The sequence below is a fragment of the Acipenser ruthenus genome, chromosome 3 (assembly GCF_902713425.1).
Source record: "Acipenser ruthenus chromosome 3, fAciRut3.2 maternal haplotype, whole genome shotgun sequence".
Lineage (NCBI taxonomy): Eukaryota > Metazoa > Chordata > Actinopteri > Acipenseriformes > Acipenseridae > Acipenser > Acipenser ruthenus.
The window spans coordinates 84,659,169-84,684,928 of NC_081191.1; the positions used below are offsets into that span (position 1 = coordinate 84,659,169).

General features: G+C 36.2%; 1 protein-coding gene across 1 annotated transcript in view; it reads right to left on the reverse strand.

The window, feature by feature from the left end:
- LOC117435253 (parathyroid hormone/parathyroid hormone-related peptide receptor-like) overlaps positions 1–25,760 on the reverse strand; it is a 121,275-nt gene that overhangs the window by 17,075 nt on the left and 78,440 nt on the right. The window contains exons 3-7 of the mRNA XM_059017858.1: positions 18,447–18,557; positions 11,820–11,941; positions 5,325–5,419; positions 1,143–1,329; positions 240–393 (exon numbers count right to left, since the gene is read on the reverse strand). Coding sequence (XP_058873841.1) covers positions 240–393; positions 1,143–1,329; positions 5,325–5,419; positions 11,820–11,941; positions 18,447–18,557 — 669 coding nt within the window. The remainder of the gene's footprint in view (positions 1–239; positions 394–1,142; positions 1,330–5,324; positions 5,420–11,819; positions 11,942–18,446; positions 18,558–25,760) is intronic.

Sequence of the window (25,760 nt, forward strand, 5' to 3'; positions counted from 1 at the left end):
GATCAGTAGTATCTGAAATCCACATATTGCATGGGAGATTATTGACTGAATAGATTAACTGAAGTTTGTCACATCATGACAAGAATGTGATTGGGACCACCCTGATAGTAGGTACAAGCCTTACTTGTAAATGTCAACTTGTGAGAATGATAATCCATAGTGCAGTTCTCAAAATAAGACCCATGGAAATGTATGTATTTATTAGATTGTGTGTTTGGTGCATATGCTGGTGAACTTACCCCAACCAATGAGAGTGAATCCCCAAAGATACTTTCTGTCAGAGAAGAATGTCATGAAAATTAGGCTGTGGAGATAAAGTCCTTCCACCAGAATCCAGTAGTAGTTTGTTGTCAAGAAATATAGGAAGAGTGTCACAGCTACCTTGCAGCCAACCTAAAATAAAAAATAAGACCATCTCAGAGAAAGCTTTAAGAATATTAAGTGGTTACAGACAGAAAAATGTGTCTTTCCCATTAAACCTGCTTTTGTCCACAATGGCACAGATTTATCAAGATCGTTTAGACTAAATTTATTTTGCAACTGCTTTTGTGACAGACAGTAAGAAACTGTGACATGCCTCATGTTACAAATGTAGTAATACTGCTAAGCAACTTTGTGGGGTTATTTTTTTTATTTTTAGTTTTGCAACAGCAGGTTTATTTTCATTTTTCAAAATCATATATTTTTTTCTTTTTACTAACATGTTTTTAACAACCTATACAACACTGGAATAAGTCACAGATGTTTTTGTAGCATTTTACAACACCTGAGAATCTACATGGTCTGTATCAACCACTTATCCTGTGATACTATGCATAGGTGGTTGGTGGAATCTAGGTAGATTCCTTGGTGCTGTTAAACAATCCAGCCATGAAATGCAAGCTTTGTTTTAGTTATGAATAGAAAATGATACCAGCATTTCTTCCTAAAAACAATTTTGACTTACACTGGGCAATCTTAGGCTCTGGAGCTACAGTTCCATACAATATTCTGCTGTATACCCTACAAAAAATACTGTACTTGCTACCTGTAGCACTTGATTTGTTTGAATATTGATTTAATGTCTTTGGTGTTTTTATACCTAGACCTTTCAACCACAATCCAATCAACACATTTACATTCACAAGACCTTTGTTACTTACAAACTGAGTCTTGTCTGCAGGGGGGGCCTCTGTGATGGATTTAAGGTCCTCCACACTAACTTGCTCCATGTCTTCCAGCGCTGACCCAGAATACAACACGGCATCTTTCACAAAGATACTGATGGCCCTCAGCATAAACGAAACAAAGAGGTGCATGTGGATGTAGTTCCTGGTACAGTGCAGTCTCCTGCATGGAATCAAGACAGTGATTTCATTCTTGGGATTTTTGAATTTATTTATGAACATAAGGATGGCTGCTGTAGATGTCTTATTACTCAAACAGATATAGGTCTCTAACTGAAACAATTTTAACACATACTAAACAGTGTAACTTGGGTGTTTAAGGGTTTAAGTGACTGGAATTGGTCACCAGGTCAATCTGGTTTCCAAAAAATGAAAAGCGATTGCTGTACAGAAGTTAAAGCTGAGATCTAAAATGGCATTTTGGGACGCATATGATCTACCCTGCAAGTTAATTTTTAAAATCTCTATAAAGTGACAGTTGCACGCAATATATATTTGTGACAAAACTGTGTGATTACTGTATTAGAAAATCCACCAGCCACCATCCTGCCCTTTTCATTCACTAGCTGCATCTGCCCGCTCACAGACCATTTATTAGTTGTCTTAGGGACATTTGCCATTCCTTAGTCCAAGCTATCCGTTTAGCTCCATTGTTTAACTTTGCCTCACAATAACCCTACATTTGTACTCTGCAGTACTCAAACACTTCCTGTTCTTGGGTATGCCATGTTCATGGCATACAGTATATGGTTTTACATTTACAAAAACTGCCCTATTAGATAATGACGACTGAGATCATTATAATTTGTACACCAAGGTTATGAAAATCAAGCAACTGTAACAGTGCATGTAATTCTTTTTTAAAAAAGGGAAAGATTAAAATGGCCCAAACTATTTTAAGACAGTAAAATATATGCATCTCAGATGGAAAGCATTTTCACATGGAATAAGTTAGGCATTCAATATAAAAAGTTAGACTGTGGTTGAAACCCATTGAATGGAATGTTAAAGATGTGGGATAGTGCAATTTGATGTCATTAACTTCTACAGTGGTGGGGGTGAGGGTGGATGGGATAAATTACAGTATTCTGCTCAAAACATTTTATTAACTTTTACCACATTGGGGGGAGGGGGGCAATGATTGGGCTCATGTTTTAATTTTGGGTGTGGCTCTCATATTTAGTTTATTAAATATATTTTAAATGTATCTAGCAGATGCTTTGGCATATCCCACAGATATTAATGCATCTGTGAAATATCGCTACAAAGCAGATCTTGTGATTGTACATTATGGTTGTAGCTTTTCTTCTGTTTAAAAAAGGATGCACAAAAAACCCCTTTAATCTCTTTTCAATATGAAATAAGTTTTCTGCCCTTAGAATGATTTAAGCGGTATATAGTTTTCTTGAGAAGATTGAATCATTGCATTCATATCATAAGAAATCAATCTATACTAATGAGATTAAGGATATCCTGCATCCTTCACCTAAACTATTCTATAATACAGCAGATCACATTGCCTCATACAGAGGACAAAACTTTCAATAAAACAACAGAAAGTAAAAGCCTTATGATTAAAACACACCTATTAAACAAATAAAGAAAATCGTAGACAGTATATGACTCAAAAGCTGTCTTCTGTTACCCAGTTAATCTGCAGAGTATCCATCTTTATTCTATCATTGTGTTTTTGACTTATTGTAATCAATATTAATCTAAATCATTCAATTGGTTTAAAATAGTTTGGGACTGTAATAGAGAGGGTTATCCGCTGACAGACAGGGAAAGATACAGAGGGATGCTGACATGCCACTTGGGCATGCAGGATTCATTTACAGCAAATACATAGCAGGTGGACATGTCCCGGCATAGTGTCTTGTGATAAAATGGTCCAGCTATACACCTCAAGGCTGCTGAAAGGCCATGATTCAAGGACCAAGACCATTCTTGCTACCAGGACAACAAAGCTTAAAAGCCGACTTTCAAACACCATGTAGGGGGGCTTGGTGTGCCAATGGTTAAAGAAATGGCTTGTTATCAGGAGGTTCAATCCCAGCTCAGCCACTGATTCATTGTGTGTGACCTTGAACAAGTTAATTAACCTCTTTGTGTTCTGTCCTTTGGATGAGACGTAAAACCGAGGTACTATTGTAAGTGACTCTGCAGCAGTAGTTGTGATGCATAGTTCACCCCCTAATCTCTGTAAGTCACTTTGGATAAAAGCGTCTGATAAATGACTAAATAATAATTAATAATAATAATAATAATAATGTGTATAACTGGGAGTGGAGCTTGAAAACTGATTGTACCAAAATCACTGACCACTGTGTATGGAACTGGGGTCAGGTTTTTAATTATTATAGGAATAGGGATTAGTTTAGGGATTTGAAATCCCAGCAAGTATAGGAGTGTGTGTTAGTGGGACCTCATGTATAGCAGAATGCACATTTTGTTTGTTTTTCAATGTTTTGTTTTGTCTTCTTGCATTTTCTATTCCGTTCATTTTGTTGTATATCCCCAACTAACTCGGTAATGACCTTTGAATAGTTGAGGTGGAATTGAAGTACAGGTTGATTTTTTTATTCAGGAAAAAGGTATAGAGAGGAATAGAGAAATGGGATTGTACAGAATTACTGTCATAAAAACAGAAAGTTTACAAATGAGAGGAGGCCATTCGGCCCATCTTGCTCATTTGGTTGTTAGTAGCTTATTGATCTCATCAAGCAGCTTCTTGAAGGATCCCAGGGTGTCAGCTTCAACAACATTACTGGGGAGTTGGTTTCCAGACCCTCACAAGAGGAAACCCCTATTCTACTACTAAGTCACAAGCACTTTGTCTTTATTCTAGTAGTCCCTTTACGCAGGCCTGGTTCCTGCCTCGTGAAATATCATTTTAAACCCATTTTTTTTATGTCATGCCATTCAGGCCAATGCCCTGTCTACACCAATACCATCTTTGTGCTGAATGGAGAGAATGTTGAGAATCAAACCTAAGCAAATGAATAATACAAATCATGACCACTCCACTGATTGAGAGTGGATTGTTTTGTAGGCCGACACCTCGAAGGCCTTACATAGTGTCAGCAAAATGCAATATGAAGTATACGATTTTTGGGTTTGCACACATACAATGTTTAAATTTGTCATACACACAAACAAACACTGTTCTGAATTACCATTCTTACACTAAAGCTTGTCTGGTGCATTCAGGATAATACATTCCAATTGTACTAAAGGTGTTTTCATTTTGGAAATTGCAAATGAGGAATCCCATTTGTTATCCTAATGTTGCTTGTAATAATCAAACCAAACCAAAATGAATTAACTGAAAAAGCTGTAGCGTGTGTTTATTTACAAACAAAATAAGATAAACCAAAAAAAAAACTAATCCATTTCTGAGGACTTAACTCGACATGTTTTCCGCTCTCTAGCAACAGGGCAAGCTAAGCTTGTTCCCTTGTAAAAAACAAATAACCGTAACCAAATTGCAAATCCGAACTTTGTCAATAACAGTGTCACAAAGTCAGTTTACTGGAATACCTGTGTTTTTACTGAATCACTTTCCTAACACACGCTTTACAGAGTTCTCTCACTCTCCTTCCAAACACTCAACTACACAACCCACATCAAACATTCATACTTTGTTCTACCTCAATCACTCAGTTAAACAATTAAACACAATTTCCATCACCACACACACGTGCACCCATGTGCAGATCCTCTGCTCTGTACACACCTTCTCCCTACTCTGTCACAATAATGTACACTTTTGAAAAAGAAAATTTGCATCCCTCATATTTCATAAATTGAGGTCCAGAGGTACTGAGATCAATAACATGGAATTACTCCAGATGCGTGACATATGTAAGTGTCATGGACACCACATCACTAGAAATCCTAATTCAAAAGCCCTGGCAACTGGTACACCCTCTAACAGTGCCTGAGGAAACAAATAAACATCACCACTTGGATACTGCCGGTAGGGATTACAGCCCCAGTAAACTGAGAACCTTAACAAGCCTTCATCTCCCTGGAGCTTTAACTAACATAATTAGACTGTCCTATAAGTGGTCCCTGAGACTAACTGAAATTAAATTATTGGCTGATTAGTTATGAATCTTCTCCTAGACAACAACAGCTACTGCAGATTAGACTTACCTAAAATACCCCAGGATGACAACAGCAACCATTAATGATCCCAACGAGACAGAGTAACCCACAGTGTAAATCAAATACAGGCGGTCAAAGACTTCCTATAGGGGAAGAGAGAGAAAGAAAATAACCTTTATGAGTCAAAAAAATAGCTGGTAATGACTACACACAAAATAACAGGTACAATAGAAACTGAACCTGAGCATCCAATACTAAGTGCTTAATTATAATGCATTCTCCGGGGTACATGCAACGTAATTAAGGCACTCACAGCTAAATGATCTTTTTCTTTTTAAGAAGACAATGCCACGTTAAAATGTAATTGATTGCTTCACCTATTGTAATTATACCTTTTCAGTATTGCAAACAAGCATTTGGAGTATGTTAAACCACATACAAAGAAGCAGCCAGACCACAATCTTTCACTGCATAAACACCCAGAGCCATTCATAAATATCACAGAAAGGCAATGGTTATCTGTATAAGATACATATTCTCTCTATTAGATACATATGTTATGCTTTTATGTATGTGACCAGGGCTACTTTATGGTTAAAGAGCCATACTGATAATGAGGGAGTCCTTCAAGAGCAATACTAAACATATACATATTATTAACATAAACAAACAAATACTGAAAAACATAAAAAGGTGAGTTTACTATAACTAAATAGCTGACTAAATAGACACAAATATATTTTTAAAAATGATAGTCCTTATCATTTAAAATTATCAGTGTTAAAGACACAACGACAAGCTGTGGTATCACAGCAAGCAGTGATTCAGCATTCTGGATGATTTAAAGAGGAGACAAATCCACATATTGGGGGTCATACTTGTTTTTTTTTTAATGTGTAATACTTTGTCTGCAAGTATTATGTTCCCTGTCATGTACATTTTATATTAACTTAGCTTTTTTGGAAGCATAAGACCTTACAGTATGTCATATTGACACGGAGACGACCAACCTGTCAAAACTTCTATAAGCGGGGTAGAAAAAAAAAGGGTAACTTTTCTAATTTTTATATCACGCATGTTTCATCATTATATTTAAATATATTTGCAGACATTTAGCAATGAAATATTTATTTCCAGAGGAAACATTTTTTGGCGCTGTTTCCAACAATGCTGCATTTGTTTAACGCTACTTTTTTGCTCCTTTTCTAAAATCCACTTGCATGTTAATTTGGTTATTTTACTTGGCAATAATATATTTTAATGGCAGTTATTTTACACACATTTTATTTACACAGTGCTGTTCACTATATTATTTGTTTGAATAAGCACTGATTTTGTAAAATGTATGAGTGAGTGCATTAAAGTGTCACTGCTGCAGATATTTCCAAAATGTATAAATGGCGGCTTTTATTTAGTACAAGCCACAACCACACATGTAGATATAACTAGGGATTGTGATTTTCGGTTTTAACCGATAAAACACAAAAAATGAAATTAGTGTATGTCCAATAAAAACTGGAAAAACACTGGAAATGGCTACTCAATTCATGTTGACTTGACCCCTTTCCTTGTGAAAAATAAATAATAATAAATAAAAAAAATTCTTCTGAATACTTTAAACCCATCCCAACTACTGAGTGGCAGCAAATTCCTACATTTCTACTGGAGAATTGTAACACACATGCGAGATTTAAAATGAGATGTTCTTGTTCGCGAGATTTAAAGCTATACAGCCAGCACTCACATATACGACCCTATAAAATTTTGACTTCAGTGACAGTTAAACGAGTGTGACACATATCTGATTATTTCATTTTGGCCCGTTCCAACCCTTGTCCATTTTTTCAGGGAACACAAAAAAATACACAATAGGCTTCCATTTAGATGTACTGTAGTTGGTTTTGTTGGTACTATATTTTCAACAGAAGAAGTCTTTTAATTCAGAGCGATATGATTCTGAAAATATCCCTTGCCAAAAGAGAGGACTGTGGACACGTGGACTGTAATAGAGTAGATATTTTTACATCCGGTATGTATTGTATCAAATTCCCCATTAACAACCCAACAGCAAAATGAAATCAAAATGTTCCCCATGCACAGAACTGCGTAAAACGTAAATGCAATGCAATTTAGCTAAAGATTAAAAAAAACAACCAAGATTCCAGAATTTAAAAATGATCCCAAGTCAGTATTCAAAATTGCAGAATATAGTGCCTGTTAAGGCCCTTGCAAATGAAAATGCACAAAAGCAACTAAAGATCACAGTATCTAAAACTGTTTAATGATTAACTTTTACATTACCATAGCTTGTCTCGTTCGCTTTGTTTTTACTACATTTTCGTCATGTGAAATTGGAGGAAGCGCTGTGTAACTGCACGATCAAGGCATGTGAGAAAAAAAATGTGTGCTGTGAAGGATAAACAAGTACATTGTAACATTGAAGAGATGGGCTTTGTATCAGAAAACTGGTGACGGAGTCAGAAATCGCGTGTGACGGGCACTTATTTGTTACATATATGTAATGGGGCGGTAAAACGTGACTGACATGTTTCTGGGTAACGGATATCCGAATGCTGACTGTATTACAGTATGCTGATAGTGAGTAGTTACACATTCGTGGAATTTAAAACAGATTTGAAAAATGTAGCGAAATGTAAAAAAATCCCTAAACACCCAAAAACCCCAGAAGAATATTCCTCTGTCTATAAGGATTTCATTATGTAAGAGCAAAGGAAAGAAGGTACAATTGAAATGTGCAAGTACTGTCGAGCTACAATACATATTGTGACAGAAAAAAACGAAAGTAACCGAAAACAATAATATTAAACAGTATATAAAAAGTGAAAGCCCCGAAAAAAAAAAAAAAAGATTTACATATAACTCGAAAATATGTAAAAATAAGCACACAAAAATGAAATACTAAAAACCGAAAAACAAGTGGTAGTTATAGGCTACTTTGCAGCCAACACAGTTTGACAGTATTAATTAATTAAATAATTAAACTGCTGTTGACATCATTGGAAAATATATTATTATAAATCATCTAATAAAATGTAGCTACGTTGTATATTTGTAAAAGAAAACTAAATCTTTTTTTTTTTTTTTTTTTTTAAATAAATGCTTAGGAATAGACAAAAACAAAAGGCAGATATCACTGCTTACAGCACTGCTGGGAATACCACAAACTCATTAAAATAAATCACACCACAGGAAGCCCCAAAGTATTGGACATTACTTTAGAAGATTGCAAGCCACAACATGGTAGCACTGAGCACTGCACTATAGCAACATCTCTGCAATATCACATTACCTCTAAGAATTAGCTTCAGTGTCTGATAGATACAGTGTGATTCTCATGTAACTCGTGATCATATGGGTAGAATTTATTTATAAAACGGATTGTTAGAATGCTGCATGCTGATTGGTCCATCAGGGTTACAAGCCTTTACAATATCTAGCACAATGTCACGATTAGGAACTACTTAGGAAGAAAGGCAAATCACTGCACCTATACTAACCATGTATCACTGCACCGCCAAAATCAAAGAAAACCCATGACAGCAGGTATTTTGACAGGTAAGATACTGAAGACACCAAGGTGTCTTGTCGTATCTTCCAGTTTATATTGATTTGCACTACAAACCAGTTTGCAAATTTAAACAAGACGCTGTTTTGGTATTTGATTTGTAGTACAACAATAATTTCATACAGCATATAAAAAGCAAAAGCAATTGGACGCGGGCAAGTGCCGAAAAAAAGTGGTAACTTTGGGATTTGCCCAGAAGCCCTTGGCGAAACTAGATTGGCCCTGGCAAAACTAGACTCGCCAGACCAGCGGGTTTCGCCCTTAACATATACTTACATTAATAAGTATGCTGCAGATCATTTCAGATTCGTGCTGGATTGTTCATCTTCTGTATGCTTAAAAAAGGTTTAGAAAATGGTTTTGTGGGGTATTTATGGTCACACAAGGCACTATTCTCTTGGTTTACACACTATTTACAGGCTGGAAGAAGCCCTTCTCCTAGCGCTTATATAGCGTGAAAACCAGGTGAGAATAGTGCCCTATGTGACCAGCTCCCTCTCTTTTTTATTAATTACTTTTGGTGGGTGTGAGCACATTAGTTAGAGACCTTACATAATTTTTTATCTGGACAATATGACATGATTTTACTGACCTCTGTTTAATTGTTTCATCGGGGGAATGTTTTTAGTCATTGCTGGTAAAGGTTAGTCCATTCTGACCATAAAAATTGTTAATTGTCATTGTTAAGAAAAAGTATCCTTCCAGGTTTTGTAAAAGCACCACAATGAACCATATTATAATTATATTTTCATTGCATTAAACCTATATTGACTAGTTTTTTTTGTAATCAATATAGGGCAACTGAAAATCATCCCACCTGTTTTATGTTACATAAATACAATTGAACCCACTGCCAGCCTATTTTATGGATCCATGGAGAGCTTTGTATACCGTATTTAAAAGAACCCCTGCTAACCAGGTGGATTATGATAATTTTAACCACACACTGACCCATCAATCATGTGATGCACAGATGAACTCTCTATGTATCCTTTAAAAACTCCAGCTTAATCAAAAGAAACTCTTCCGAATCAAATTAGCATGGCTTCAAAGTACTAGCAGTCTTTTTTGCCTAACGAGCCTCATTATGTCTACATTTGTATAGATTTATTGAAAGAAACAGCTGCACAGAATGTATGTAATTAATGATATCATCTCTTTCCCCTCTATCTGGTTCTGATCAAAAACCCTATATGCATCAACGTGGTGCTTAGGCTGTTATTTTGGTTGCTAACAAAAGGGTAATTTTATAAGACTGGAAATGTAGTATTATATTTGACTGCTTCCCCATTTTCTTAAGATTTCCTTTTAAGGCTAAACTACCTTAACTATCATTTTAGTTTTGAGTATGTATTATACTTAAGCAATAAGGCACGAGAGGGCATGGGTTGTGCTGGATATTATTATTATTATTTATTTCTTAGCAGACGCCCTTATCCAGGGCGACTTACAATTGTTACAAGATATCACATTATTTTTACATACAATTACATTATTATTATTATTATTTTTATTTACATACAATTCCCCATTTATACAGTTGGGTTTTTACTGGAGCAATCTAGGTAAAGTACCTTGCTCAAGGGTACAGCAGCAGTGTCCCCCACCTGGGATTGAACCCACAACCCTCCGGTCAAGAGTCCAGAGCCCTAACCACTACACCACACTGCTATCACTTGTCACTTCTTGGTGCTTTGTTAGGCACAAGACGTGGTTAGCACAGGAGCAGTGATTTGCCTTTGTTCCTAAGTAGTTCCTAATCGTGACATTGTGCTAGATATTGTAATGGCTTGGAACCCTGATGGACCAATCAGCATGCAGCATTCTAACAATCCGTTTTATAAATAAATTTTACCCATATGATCACGGGTTACATGAGAATCATACTGTATCTATCAGACACTGGAGCTAATTCTTATATGTAATGTGATATAGTGGTGGACATTAAATAGCTTGCATAGGTGTTGCTATAGTGCAGTGCTCAGCGCTACCATGTTGTGGCTTGCAATCATCTAAAGTAATGTCCAATACTTTGAGACTTCCTGTGGTGTGATTTATTTTAATGAGTTTGTGGTATTCCCAGCAGTGCTATTGCTGTGATATCTGCCTTTTGTTTTGTTTTTTTCTATTCCTAAGCATTTATGTTACAAATATACAACGTAGCTACATTTTATTAGATGATTTATAATAATATGAATGAATGCTATTGGGGCAGCAGTGTGGAGTAGTGGTTAAGGCTCTGGACTCCTGACCAGAGGGTCGTGGGTTCAATCCCCAGTGAGGGACACTGCTTGTTGTACCCTTGAGCAAGGTACTTTACCTAGATTTGTTCCAGTAAAAACCCAACTGTTTAAATGGGTAATTGTATGTAAAAATAAAGTGAAATAATGTATAATGTGATATCTTGTGACAATTGTAAGTCGCCCTGGATAAGGGTGTCTGCTAAGAAATAAATAATAATTACAATACAATACTGTCATAAACCGTGTTGGCTGCAAAGTAGTTTATAACTACCACTTGTTTTTTGTTTTTTATTATTTCATTTTTCTATGCTTATTTTTAGATATTTTTGAGTTATATGTAATTTCTTTTATTTTTTCAGGGCTTTTGCTTTTTATATACTGTATAAAATTATTGTTTCTGGTTACTTTATTTTTTTTCTGTCACAACATGTATAGTAACTTGACAGTACTTGCACACTTCAATTCAATTCCCTTTGCTGTCTTCCACAACGAAATCCTTATGATTACAGGCATATTCTTCTGGGGTTTTTGCTCTGCGGTGAATAAGTTTTCCACAGCTGCATAGTGTCCTGCTGACTGTAAACACCCAGTACTGTAATATTATCTTCATGTACAAAATAATGTTATAAGACAATAAAAAGTCAGAGCTAGTTCGTCTCTGACAGATTGGGCACATGTGAAGTCAATCAATCATGTTGGTCCCATAAATCTTACCTTCTCATGGTTCTGGCTGTAGTGTGTGAGGAACTTGGCACACTCTGTATAATTTGCCCAAGTCCTGTTGCTTGGAGCAAGCTCCCAGCTACCATTCATGTCACACCGCCGATAGGCATGACCTGACAGAAAAATCAGAACAAGAAAACAACTTTTATTTACTCTGTAAGTTTGTGAATCTGGACCACACTCATCCAAAGCACAATCGGGAGTTATTCTAATCTGTCATGGCTAAAGCGTCCAACTTTCCAAAGCCAAAATCTGGGATATGTTATCATTTGCAAATACAGGTTACCCAGTGTTCTTTCAATAAAAACCCTTTCTCACCTCAGTTTAATATTTTGTGTGCGGTGCTTGTCTACAAGAGCCACTGACAGGAACCGATAGTTTACATTATTATTTATTTTAAGTTGCAACAAGTTCTGTGTAGCTGCGCTATGTGCTGAAGTCAACTAATATTTACTCTCTCTAATTGTTGTTCTGCATTTTATTTTATATCTGAGCTCCGATGTAAAAAAACATAATGAAAATAAAAATATTCAAGATACATTTTACTTTTTTGAATTTCGTAAAAGACAATTGTATCATCATGCTACCTCACTATAGTTAAGCAACAATATAAATTTAGCAAAGGTTTATACTTCAATTACGAATTCATTTCTTTCAGTTTAGGGGCAATTTTAAAAACCTGTCCTGTTTCAAAGTGTCTCGGGATTATGGTATCTTAAGAGTTACCTCAGTCCATGAGGGTGGTGCTTAATTACCGTTGAGCTATAGCCAAACACAGGCGTTCATGAAAAACTGGACAAAAATGGGACAACTAGCCAAAAGTGGGACAAAAGTAAGATTTTAGGAAACTTGTGGGGAACCGGGACATGCTACCTAAAAAAGGGGTCTGTCCCGGAATAATCGTGACAGTTGGTAGCTTTAGTCATTGTAGTGCATAAAACAGTAGAATCACGACGTGCCAGACTGCTCTAATTTCGGTGCCTAGGCACCTATAATGGATTAAGTACCATCCCCATTACATGGATGCTATTAAATTAACTGTATTGTTTAAAATGAAATAGCATGTACACTTCGTGAGAAAAGGGAAATGTAAAACTTACCTGTTGTTATTATTATTATTTATTTCTTAGCAGACGCCCTAATCCAGGGCGATTTACAATTGTTACAAGATATCACATTATTTTTACATACAATTACATTATTTTTTTTACACATTATTTTTTACATACAATTCCCCATTTATACAGTTGGGTTTTTACTGGAGCAATCTAGGTAAAGTACCTTGCTCAAGGGTACAGCAGCAGTGTCCCCCACCTGGGACTGAACCCACGACCATCCGGTCAGGAGTCCAGGGCCCTAAACACTACTCCACGCTGTTGTACGGTTTGGGTTAAAAGGTGTAGATCGGGTTTGGTAAAAAAAAAAAAAAGTTGATAATAAAAATGGTACTTTGATATGCATTGACATAAACGCTATTTCAATGGAGAGGTGCACATCTCCTGTGAAATGCGTTTCCTAGTTACCCAAACGTTTACATCTTCTGAATCACTATTTATTAACTTCAGAAGACACATTTATTAAGGGGAAGGAATGGAACTGGGGTTATTGAGGGAACTGATTTCTTAACGTAATGTTTGTTTGCTGAACTGTCCGTGCCTGTTGGTTTAAAAAGCAAACTGAACTCCTTACCAAGATTCTCTGGGACGCCATCTTGGATAGAGTGATTGTCAGGTGACTGTATTACAGAGCACTTTTGGTAAGGGGCAGTTCATTGTTGGACAGAAGGGGTGTAAAATGAAATTAACTAAGGTAAATCCTTTTTTTTTTTTTTTTTACTAATTATTATGCTGCAATTAAATTAATGTTATTTGTCTTTCAATGTCAAAATGAAAATATTTAAATTGTAATTTAATAAGGTGGAAATTTTAGACATGTCTAAATTATTTTGATACTTGTTGGTATATCCTGGAGGAGGCGTTAACTAGTACCAGCTATATAAGGGGGGAAATGTATTATTTGGAAGAATGGGTAGAGATCTGAGGTAGGCACTCTGCATTGACCTAGAAATTGAGGGGTTGTGATTTTTTGTAGTTTTTTTGCATGCAATATTTTGCCAGAAGATATTTTTATAAATAGTTATTTATTTATTTATTTGTTTTCATTTCAACACCTAATAAAATGTTTGCTTACAATACCCTTCTGCTTCCTGATGACCAAACATCACGGCCACTCAGAAACCCTACAGCCCATGATGCAATCTCTCTTCCAGGATGTCTCACGACAATAATAAGCTGTGGGGCAATCAAATCAACCTTTCTGAGCTTTGTCATTGAGTAAGGCTAGGCATTAGGAATAAAACAAATGGTATCCCAATATGCTAATTTTGATGTTCAAAAATTCAAAAACGTCATATACAGGAAACACATCTATCAGCAGGTATTTTGGAGTAGAACGGGACAAGACTGAAAGGGGACTGTACGTACACCACACCATGTGTATGTATGTATGAATATATGTATGTATGTATGTATGTATGTATGTATGTATGTATGTATGTATGTATGTATGTATTTGCTTAGTGTGGTGGCCACATTTATTGCATCGCCCCATTAGTTTTACGTTTACTGCTTTATCACAATATAGTTTGTTTTTCTATAAACTTTTTTGGGGTTTGTTATTGTTGATTTGCTATCGTGGTTATATTGAATTCTATAACGTTTGTATATACATATGATTTTCTCTTCATAATGCAAAAATATTGAAAGTCAGGACATATACAGTATATTATGTTTATATGCCAAAAATGAAATTTATTTGTTTGTTTGATTAGTGGTGGCCACACTTATTGCAGTACCTCAATGTAGTTAGCTTTACTGCTTTATTACCATTTATAGTTAATTTCTCTATAGAGCTTTTTGTGTTATAGTTTGTTCTTTATAGACTTTTTTGTTGCTGTTGTCATTTTGCTATCGTGGTTGATTTAAAATGTTTGTTTGTTTGTTTGTTTGTTTTAGAACGGGGTACCCCCCCTGCCCCTGTGTCTAGTTTGTATGTTGTATTTGTGTTATTGTTATGATTTATGTATTTTTAGACAGGACAAGCGAGGTGCCATCCTTCATTATTTGTTATTGTTTTGTTTGGTTTTTAAATACCTTGTGAGGATGTGTGACTAATCAGCTACTGGGTATTTAACTAGCTGAGAGTCACGCATCCTTATTAAACCCCTGCAAAATGTGACCGAGGCATAATCAGATAATTGATAGCTGGTTAATCCCTCGGTCATGGATATAAAAGTTCTGCAGTGTAGCTGTACAGGGCGGTGTTTTTGGAAGAAGGAATGAGAGCAAGTGACTGTTTTTTTTTTTTTTTTTTTGTATTGCCAGAGTTACAAAAGTTCAGTGAAGGCTCTGCCCAGCCTGAACAGTTTTTTGTTGTATTTTGTTTAAACATTTATTTTGGCCATCGTACCCTTTTGTTTTTGTAAAAGTGTTTGGTTTTGTGAAAACCTTTTTATTTTTGTTTGTTTAAATGAAAACACAGTGACACAGTTTCTGTCTGTGGTCTGCAATCTTTCCTGGCCTGACATCACCACTCAGTCATCCCTGTCACATGGTTATATTGAATGGTATAGCTTTTCTATATAAATATGATTTTGTCTTCATAATGCAACATTATTTAAGATTAAATAAAAAACTGCGTTAATTACTTGTATTTATTCACACATTTCAAGGTTAAAATGATTTACATAAGATTTGGCAATGTACTTTCTGATATTTTGCTCAGTCTGGACCACTTCCATAAAATAGCTGACAGTGTTGCAAACAGGGCCATTTTCGTGCATTTTGGCATACAGACCATGGCTCGGCCAAACTGTCATAGCCCCTAAAGACATCTGAAATCTGATTTTTTATTATTTTTTTTAATTGAAAAGTCTCAAATCTATTCAACTTTAACGTCCTAATACTATATTTTTTTATATTGAATTGGCAGTTTTTACAAATATTATTTATTATTATTAATGTTTTTTTATGATTTTTTGGGGGGCAGGGCTTATATATAAAAACATATATACATTCCACAACAAAATACACTACATCATTGAAAACAGCTACTTAAGACATATATTGGGTTTTAATTTCTGATTTAAGGTTGCCAAACTACAAGCACTAAAAACACAAAGTGTTCATATTCATGCCCATACATGGTCATTCTATGTGGGCAGGAAAGGGTTAAAGCTCAGGGCACTGGCTGTGTCACTAATTGAAACATGGCCTCAGGATAACTTGGACATTCTTAATTTACCAGTATATCAGGTTAGAGAAAGCAGACCCTTCAACATAAATGTGGCAGGATGGCTTGCAGTGGTGAGGTGTGGTGACGTCACGGACCAGGAAGTAACTGAACCAAAACAATGGATGGGCGGGTGAAACTGAACGCAACTGCAGTCAGCGTATTTATTAACTAAATAAAAGATTTAAACAAACAACAAAACAGAAACCAAAGGGCACGAGGGCCAAACAAATAAACAGAAACAAGTATATCTTATTATATAGCAATTGTTCGTTTATATTCTCCTCGCTCTCTCTCTCCGCTCCCCGTATTCTCCTCCCTACACTCAGCCCTGCAGCACGGACAGCTGCAGGTTCTTATACTCTGGCCGAGGGGTTAACTAACCGTTAATTATCTTATTACCCCTCGGCCACAGTCTGCACACGTTTAGTAAGGATGCGTGACTGTCAGCTAGTTAAATAATCAGTAGCTGATCAGCCATGCATCCTCACAAGGTTTTTAAATATATAAACAATAAGAAATATGTGGCGCTGTTATCCGTGCCGCAAACAATAATATAAATAATATATAGGGGCGGGACACTCCGCCACAATAAAGTATAGACAGGAAAACATTTCCTGTGCAGAAAATAATCCCTGATAGTGTCATATCATACACATTGTAGAGCATGTAATTAAAGTACCAGTAAAAAAAGTGAAGCAATAATGACAACACTCAACACACTGTGCCAGCAGTTGTCAGACTTGCTACATTATAATTGATTGGGTTATGGAGGAAATACACAGCAGGTAATTTGTCAGTGTGGAAATGCAGCAATAACTAATAACCAACTGGGGCAACAACAACACAAGTGTTATGTCTTTGTTTTATTATAAATACATTACAACTATTGCTTTGTGTGTTATCATATACATAGAGGGGGGTTTTGAGCAGAATTCAAATGAGATGGCCTGTCTACAATTACAATGTACTGTACCATTTAATTTGATGTTTGAATTATATGTATTGTCTTTGACTGTATACATTAAATAGCTGGCTTGGTGCGACAAATTGCTACTGTACAGTACAGTTACATTTTCATTGCAAATTAAATAATACTTCATGCATACACAAATATATTAAATTTCTGATCCAGACTGTTACAATATTTATCTAATAAGTGGCGTCAGCGCAAATGGACTATGACATGCGAAGCATGGGGAAAGGGTATGTCAGCGAGAACAAATCAGATACAAATCGTACTTAAGCCTGGAACCATCTATCCTATTTCTAAGTATTTCAAGAAAAAAAAAATGTAAAAAGCTGTTATGATTAACTATAACCTAGTTGGGGAAGAAAGTTTCAAAAGAAAAAGGAACAAGTAGTTAGTCATCCCACTTATACAAATTCACAAATTACATTAAATGCTATGTTCCATTTTAGTGTAAAGATTTCTCATGGTGAATTAGTCAGTGTCTTATGAAGTGCTTTTTGTTCTTTTTTAATAGATACAATTTTAAGCTCATAAATTATCAAGGGGTATGATTTTCATTATGAAATCTGTGGTTTATGGAAATCTATGTTTGGAGCCTGTCACACGGCTGGCTGAGTGGTGCTGTCAGATCCAGGAAGTGAATAACACACAGGACAGATGGAATGAAATGATGATGAAGACGCTTGCTTGCGCCGGTTTATTATAAATAAAAAGGTTTTAACAAAACACAGGACACTGCACTTTAACCAAAATAAACAGACAAACAAAACGAACAGACACTGACACACAGGGACGAACACTAAACAAACAAGAACCGTGCTGGTCCTCCAGCACGACGTAGCACTTGATTATTATAATTATTTCTCTCCTCACTCTCTCCCGTTCTTTCGCCCTGAACACACAACCCCGAGTGAATGAAATGTGCATCTATATATACGGTTGTGCCGGGATTCAATTACTAATTAATTATTCACTTGAATCCCAGCACGTGAATTAATTATGTGCAACCTCGTGCTCACATATTAAATACTTTAAATGCACGTGAAGTGAAGTGCAATCCCGTGCCTAAATACAATTATACATTTTAAATAATTCGTGCTGCACACACCCATTTATATACCGTGCAGCCATCTCTATACACCAACATTAACACACGCAACATACAACACAGAAATGCACACAGGGGCAGGGCACATTGCCACAGAGCCCCACACTATTCTTGGACTCACTTGTTGCACCAGCGCAATAAATTGTTTTGTATTTTGAGATTTTATAATGTAAGCAGTGTCTATTTAAAACAAAACGAAAGGGTAAACAGGTGACTCATAAAATAAAAAACTTGCAGCCAGCCTTACCTTTATGATTGAAGTCATAAATGTACTCAGGGCATGGAGTTGAGACAGTCTTGCCAGCCAGGCCTTCAGGCCAACAAACAATGCCATCCCACTCAGGCAGACAGAAGCCATCTGAAAAAAATAATAATAATAATAATGAGTCCATTGAGATTGGGCAACTGGTATGAAATCACTCTTAGCATTTAAAGCAGCAGAAAGCAATCCTGAAGAAAATAAGATTTCTAAGAAACAGGTTAGTCCATTGAGACTAACTGCTCAAATCAGTTTGTGAATTAACTCCCTTATGACGTTACCTGATTTGTCTACTCACTTTTTATGTTTGTGATCAGTATTAGTGTTCTATTCTCCACCTCAAGTACCATAGCATAGGGAGTGGGAATGCTTTAACAACCACGGCTCAATGCTTATAAGTTCACACGCGTCCTAAACTGCTTTAAGCAACGTGATGAAGACCACACTTATTGTGTGAAAGTACCACCTATTGTCAAGAAGAAACAAGTAGCTGTTGATGAAAATACATAATGTGTTATCTAAAGAGTAAGAGAAGGCAGCAGGACACAATAGAATCCACTGGCTCTATTGCTTTTCCTTTTTTGGCAATTGTTTGATACCTTTAGATTCTACTCCATTGACTCAAATGTAAAATAGCTCCAGAGTGATGTGCTTACTGTATTAGTTGACAGAGTACACAGGGCCTTGTTCAATGAGCTGGCAATTTTTGTTTTTTTTTAACACACGTTAGATATCATTGAATAATATGGAATAATTGAATATGAATGCATGTAATCTCAACAAATACATAGGCTACATTGAAGGCAATTCAATTTTTGGGTCAGATTCAAGTGTATGTGGGGCAGCAGGTGCAGGTCCCAGTGCAACTGAATTTAAATTATTTAAACGGACTCCTTACGTTATTTTCTGATCATAATCAACATGCTGTCAAATTAAATCAAATACTGTTCAGCTATAATAACAATAATAATGCCCTTTTTAGTGACTCCTGGTAAAATGTGGGTAATTTTCTACAGTAATTATTATTATTATTATTCCTTCAAAGCTATAGCACAAAACATTTTATTGACTATTTTAAACTGTACAATTAAAAAGAAACAGAAGATGAGAAGCGTGCAAGAGTGTAACAGCTTTATAAAGTGCCTTTTTTTAAAGAAGCATAGGTAAAAAAAAAAGAAAAGTCATAAGGAATTAAGATCTTTAACAAAATCAACTCTTTTGAATGATGCTGTGGTTCACGGAACCCTAAAATGCTATTACTGTACTGATCTCCTGCTGAATCCATTATTCACAGACTTCAGTAGTTGAAAAAAAAAAAAACACATATAGTTAATAGATAGAGCTTGCCTTGGTAAACTGGATTGTTATGAAGTGTAAGATTACAAGTATTATCATATCATATGGTTTTCTGCCATTGTTCATATGGTTTGTCAAAGTCTATTAGTTTTATTGTTTTGTTTGTTTCTTTTTACAGATTGCTATTTGACATGTCATCTTTAAGGAAATCTATTTTACAACAGCCTGTAACAAATAATCAACTATCAGCTGCATAATCAGTAACCCATACATAGCCTAGTTCCACTGTTCCATTCCATTTGCAATATTTGAATTTTGTATGTCACAGAAACCTCACAGCATTCATCGTCCTGTTGCTCTCAAACCAGCACCAGAAGAGTCTATGGATAAAACCTGGTTCCCGGTTGACCTATTAATTTGTGTAATTTCATTAACTTTTTGTTGTTCAAATGTTCTAGTTTTTTGTTCTCAAGGTATTCTACTTTACAAAGTAACTGCCTCATTTCTGATGGAGGGACCATGCAATTTATGTCATTTATAACTATCTCTATTTCATTACTTATTTCTCTAATTCGTCTTGCTGATGTCAATTTAGCTTCCTGCATTACCTTAAACGAAGTCTCTTTCAATATCTGATTTACATTTAATCTTTCCGCTTCACTATAACTGCAATATAACTGTGTGTGTGTGTTAAGGTAAAAGTTTGAATATTGGCAAATCTCAAGATTTACTGGTAAATGTCGACATTTACCAAGTAACACGATAAATGTCAGAAATAAACATAATAACACTTTACTCCTGAAGTATCAAATTGCTGACAAGCACTGCTTAGTAAGCATTTGATATTTCAAAGTTAAGGTGTGTCTCTGAGAAACGTTCTGAGATAAGAGAACTGGATATGTATTGATAGGCCAAATGGGCTCCTCTGGTTTGTAACTATTCTTATGTTTTTATGTTTAAATTATATGCTCTGTAAACATCAGTGTTTGAGATTTCATCTTGAAATTGAGGATAGCTGAGTTGCGTTTCCAGCTGTGTTCTCTATTTCTTGGCAGAAAGGAATAAACCATGTTGACTTTTCCTTGAACTTGCTAAGGTATATAATACATATTCACTTGTGGTCTAGACAATGCCAGTATCGTTTATAACAGTGATTACAACATACATACATCTGTATATACTCAGACCACCTACAAGTTTGTTTCAAAAGAAATTATAGCCTGAGTGTAACTTAATTATAGTGTTGGGAGACATTTTTAAAAAAAGATTTCAAGTGAAGGTTGTTTTAGTGCTTCTATTTTTATTTTCTTAATCACATTTGTGTATGTCCATTCCCTTATGGTTTATACAAGAATTCAAGCTGATTGCTGGTATATTTTTGCATTTAACCACAGCTTTGAAGGTCTATTTGTCTTTGCATGGCCCCAGGTCTAAACTCCAAACCCACATCCCATTCACTGTCCTCTGCAGCCTAACCTCACCACCTCATTTTATGCAATCACCTTATCAAGGGAGTTATTCAACTTGCTGTTTATCAGAGGTGCAAATGCAGAAACAATAACATACCACATTGCATGCTGGGTTTTTTTCCACTGGCAGTAAATGCAATGTAACCAAAGATTTCTAAGTTGTTTGTTCTATTTATACCACATACTGTGTGCAGTTTAATACATTATATCATTCATATTCATCCTAATAATAACTTGGTTAACCACAGTGGCACCTTCACTATACGGGTGGGCCCATAAACCACTGACAAACATAGATGGATGAGCTTAAAAAAAAATTTTGTTCAAAATAAGTCTTATAGTGATGTGATACTTTATTTTACAATGGGGACTCTATCATCTGTAAGTGGCACTGATTCGATGTTTCAGTTGAAAAATTTACAAAAGTAAGTACTTGATGTGTGTGTACAGTTAAAATTTGCAGTACACAAACTGATCCTGATTTATCATTCTCACATACATGTTAGTGACAAGAAATTTATATATTTCTAAATATTTACATGATTTATGCATGTGTATTAAATGCCCATATATGACATGTTACCATACTGTATATTAAAGGTGGGAGGAGAGGCATCACTTCAGATATTTCTAATGGTTTAATCATAATTTTAATTTAGTTAAACAGTACCTCAGGAAACACATTTTGCTTTCAAATCACCACTGTATAAAACAAGTGTTCCTCACATAGGAACATAATGTAAAAATGACATTAATTCTAGTAACATTATTGTAATAAACGTTAACCATACCAGTAAGTACAGCACATCAGCAAAGTAATTAATGAATTAGATCCTTTCCTGAAGTACTAGTAGGCTAACACTGAGAGTATGCATGGCCCCCAGTGTGCGTGAGTACATTCCTACTTAACCTACTATTGATAATCTCATACTTTTGGATCACACATGCAGTGTACAAATTAGAAATTGCTGCTACATTGTTTGTCAGACAGGCTCAGAAAAGACAGATGACTTCTAAATATTTGGGGACGTCTCCTCCTCCTCTCTCTTTGTCTGGCCATGTAGAAATCCAGTGCGAGGTCCAGATTTCTTTTATTTCATTTTTTTTCTCTCACTCTTCTCTTTACCTGCGTCCCTGGTAGTTTCAGCTGTATTTATAGTCGACCATGTAATCTTTAAAACACAGTTGCTAAATCACATAGTTGGGCAAAGTGTTTTTGCCCACATGTGTGCCTGATTTTGGTGCGCTAACTGTCCGCAAAAGTGTTTTGTGAACGTTGCTAAATAGGGCCCATAATGTTTAAACATGTAAACTTGCTTAGTGTCTGTCACAAGGCTGGCTGAGTGGTGACGTCAGACCCAGGAAAGGAAACACACACAGGACGGTGAAATGAAATGATGAAGGCGCTTGCTTGCGCCCGTTTATTTTAAGTAAAAGGTTTGAACAAAACAGAAAACAAGACATGGCACTTGAGGCCAAAATATACAGACAAACAAAACAAAAAGAAATTAACAAACAGGGTGGACAAACGTTAACGACACAAAACAAGTACCGTGCTGGTGCTTCCAGCACGTTGTAGGAATTATTTTCTCTAGTTTCTTTTTAGTTTTTACCTCCTCTCCACACCCGTTCTCCACTCACGAACACACAACCCCGAGTGAATGAAACGTGCATCTATATATACACTGTTGTGCCGGGATTCAATTACTAATTAATTATTCACTTGAATCCCAGCACGTGAACTAATTCTGTGCAACCCCGTGCTCACATATTATTACATACTTTAAATGCACGTGAAGTGAAGTGCAATCCCTGTGCCTAAATACAGTTATACATTTTAAACACTCGTGCTCATTACCCACATTATATCCCGTGTACCAACTACAATACACCAACATTAACACACTACATACAACATAAAACACAAAAATACACACAGGGGCGGGGCACATTGCCACAGTGCCATAAAGTAAGTTCTGTAAAGTTAATGGTACTACACACAAAGCATGAACTGCTGGTTCAGCTGGCTGAGCATTTGAGTCTCAGGAAATATTATTATTTTTTGTTAAACCACCTTTCTCAATATTCAGTGCAAATACAACAATAGCCAGCAATCCATCTGAACGTAGTGCCTTCATTCAGAAAAGGAGGCTGTGTGGTCCAGTGGTTAAAGAAAAGGGCTTGTCACCAGGAGGTCCCCGGTTCAAATCCCACCACGTCACTTAACCTCCTTGTGCTCCGTCTTTCGGGTTAAAACGTAATTGTAAGTGACTCTGTAGCTGATGCATAGTTCACACACCCTAGTCTCTGTAAGTCGCTTTGGATAAAGGCGTCTGCTAAATAAACAAAAAAAAACAGAAAAGAAAATGTGCAAATAAAGATATGGAGTAAAACATTTTGCGAATCCTGCCCTTTATTTGTATATTTATTTATATATCAAATGCAATAAACTTCAACCACTCCTTTTTTTCCAACCACACAGGGCTTACTTTAACTTACCAAAACAAGAACAAAGCAATATCTATCTATCTATCTATCTATCTATCTATCTATAGATAGATAGATAGATAGATAGATATATACACACAGACGTGCTCAAATTTGTTGGTACCCTTACAGCTCATTGAAATAATGCTTCATTCCTCCTGAAAAGTGATGAAATTAAAAGCTATTTTATCATGTATACTTGCATGCCTTTGGTATGTCATAGAATAAAGCAAAGAAGCTGTGAAAAGAGATGAATTATTGCTTATTCTACAAAGATATTCTAAAATGGCCTGGACACATTTGTTGGTACCCCTTAGAAAAGATAATAAATAACTGGATTATAGTGATATTTCAAACTAATTAGTTTCTAATTAGTATCACACATGTCTCCAATCTTGTAATCAGTCATTCAGCCTATTTAAATGGAGAAAAGTAGTCACTGTGCTGTTTGGTATCATTGTGTGCACCACACTGAACATGGACCAGAGAAAGCAAAGGAGAGAGTTGTCTGAGGAGATGAGAAAGAAAATAATAGACAAGCATGGTAAAAGTAAAGGCTACAAGACCATCTCCAAGCAGCTTGATGTTCCTGTGACAACAGTTGCAAATATTAAGAAGTTTAAGGTCCATGGAACTGTAGCCAACCTCCCTGGGCGCAGCCGCAAGAGGAAAATCGACTCCAGATTGAACAGAAGGATAGTGCGAATGGTAGAAAAAGAACCAAGGATAACTGCCAAAGAGATACAAGCTGAACTCCAAGGTGAAGGTACGTCAGTTTCTGATCGCATCATCTGTCGCTTTTTGAGCGAAAGTGGGCTCCATGGAAGAAGACCCAGGAGGACTCCACTTTTGAAAGAAAAACATAAAAAAGCCAGACTGGAATTTGCTAAAATGCATATTGACAAGCCACAATCCTTCTGGGAGAATGTCCTTTGGACAGATGAGTCAAAACTGGACCTTTTTGGCAAGTCACATCAGCTCTATGTTCACAGACGAAAAAATGAAGCTTTCAAAGAAAAGAACACCATACCTACAGTGAAACATGGAGGAGGCTTGGTTATGTTTTGGGGCTGCTTTGCTGCGCCTGGCACAGGGTGCCTTGAATCTGTGCAGGGCACAATGAAATCTCAAGACTATCAAGGCATTCTGGCGCGAAATGTACTGCCCAGTGTCAGAAAGCTCTGTTTCAGTCGCAAGTCATGGGTCCTCCAACAGGATAATGACCCAAAACACAAAGCTAAAAGCACCCAAGAATGGATAAGAACAAAACATTGGACTATTCTGAAGTGGCCTTCTATGAGTCCTGATCTGAATCCTATCGAACATCTATGGAAAGAGCTGAAACTTGCAGTCTGGAGAAGGCACCCATCAAACCTGAGACAGCTGCAGCAGTTTGCTCAGGAAGAGTGGGCCAAACTACCTGTTAACAGGTACAGAAGTCTCATTGAGAGCTACAGAAAACGTTTGATTGCAGTGATTGCCTCTAAAGGTTGTGCAACAAAATATTAGGTTAGCGGTCCCATCATTTTTGTCCATGCCATTTTCATTTGTTTTATTATTTACAATATTATGTTGAATAAAAAATCAAAAGCAAAGTCTGATTTCTATTAAATATGGAATAAACAATGGTGGATGCCAATTACTTTGGTCAGTTTCAAGTTATTTCAGAGAAAATTGTGCATTCTTTGTTTTTTGTGGAGGGGTACCAACAAATTTGAGCACGTCTGTATATATATATATGTGTGTGTGTGTGTGTGTGTGTTAAACTCATACTCAGGATTTGGTCAATGACCAAAAAAAATAACCATTTTGCAATTTTTGAGCACTGACAAATTATCAAACAATGAAATGGAAGGTTATTTCGGTGTTTGAGCAAATTATTTAATTGTGAAATGTAAAATATCAGACAAGCAAAGAATGAAACACAAAAGAAGAGACAGCTTCTTCGGGGGGAGGGGGTAGCTCTGCACAGACCTCTCCCCAGACAGTGCCGACCTACCCCGACCACACACAATCCATTCGTTATTGACAAATCGAGGGCATTCAACTT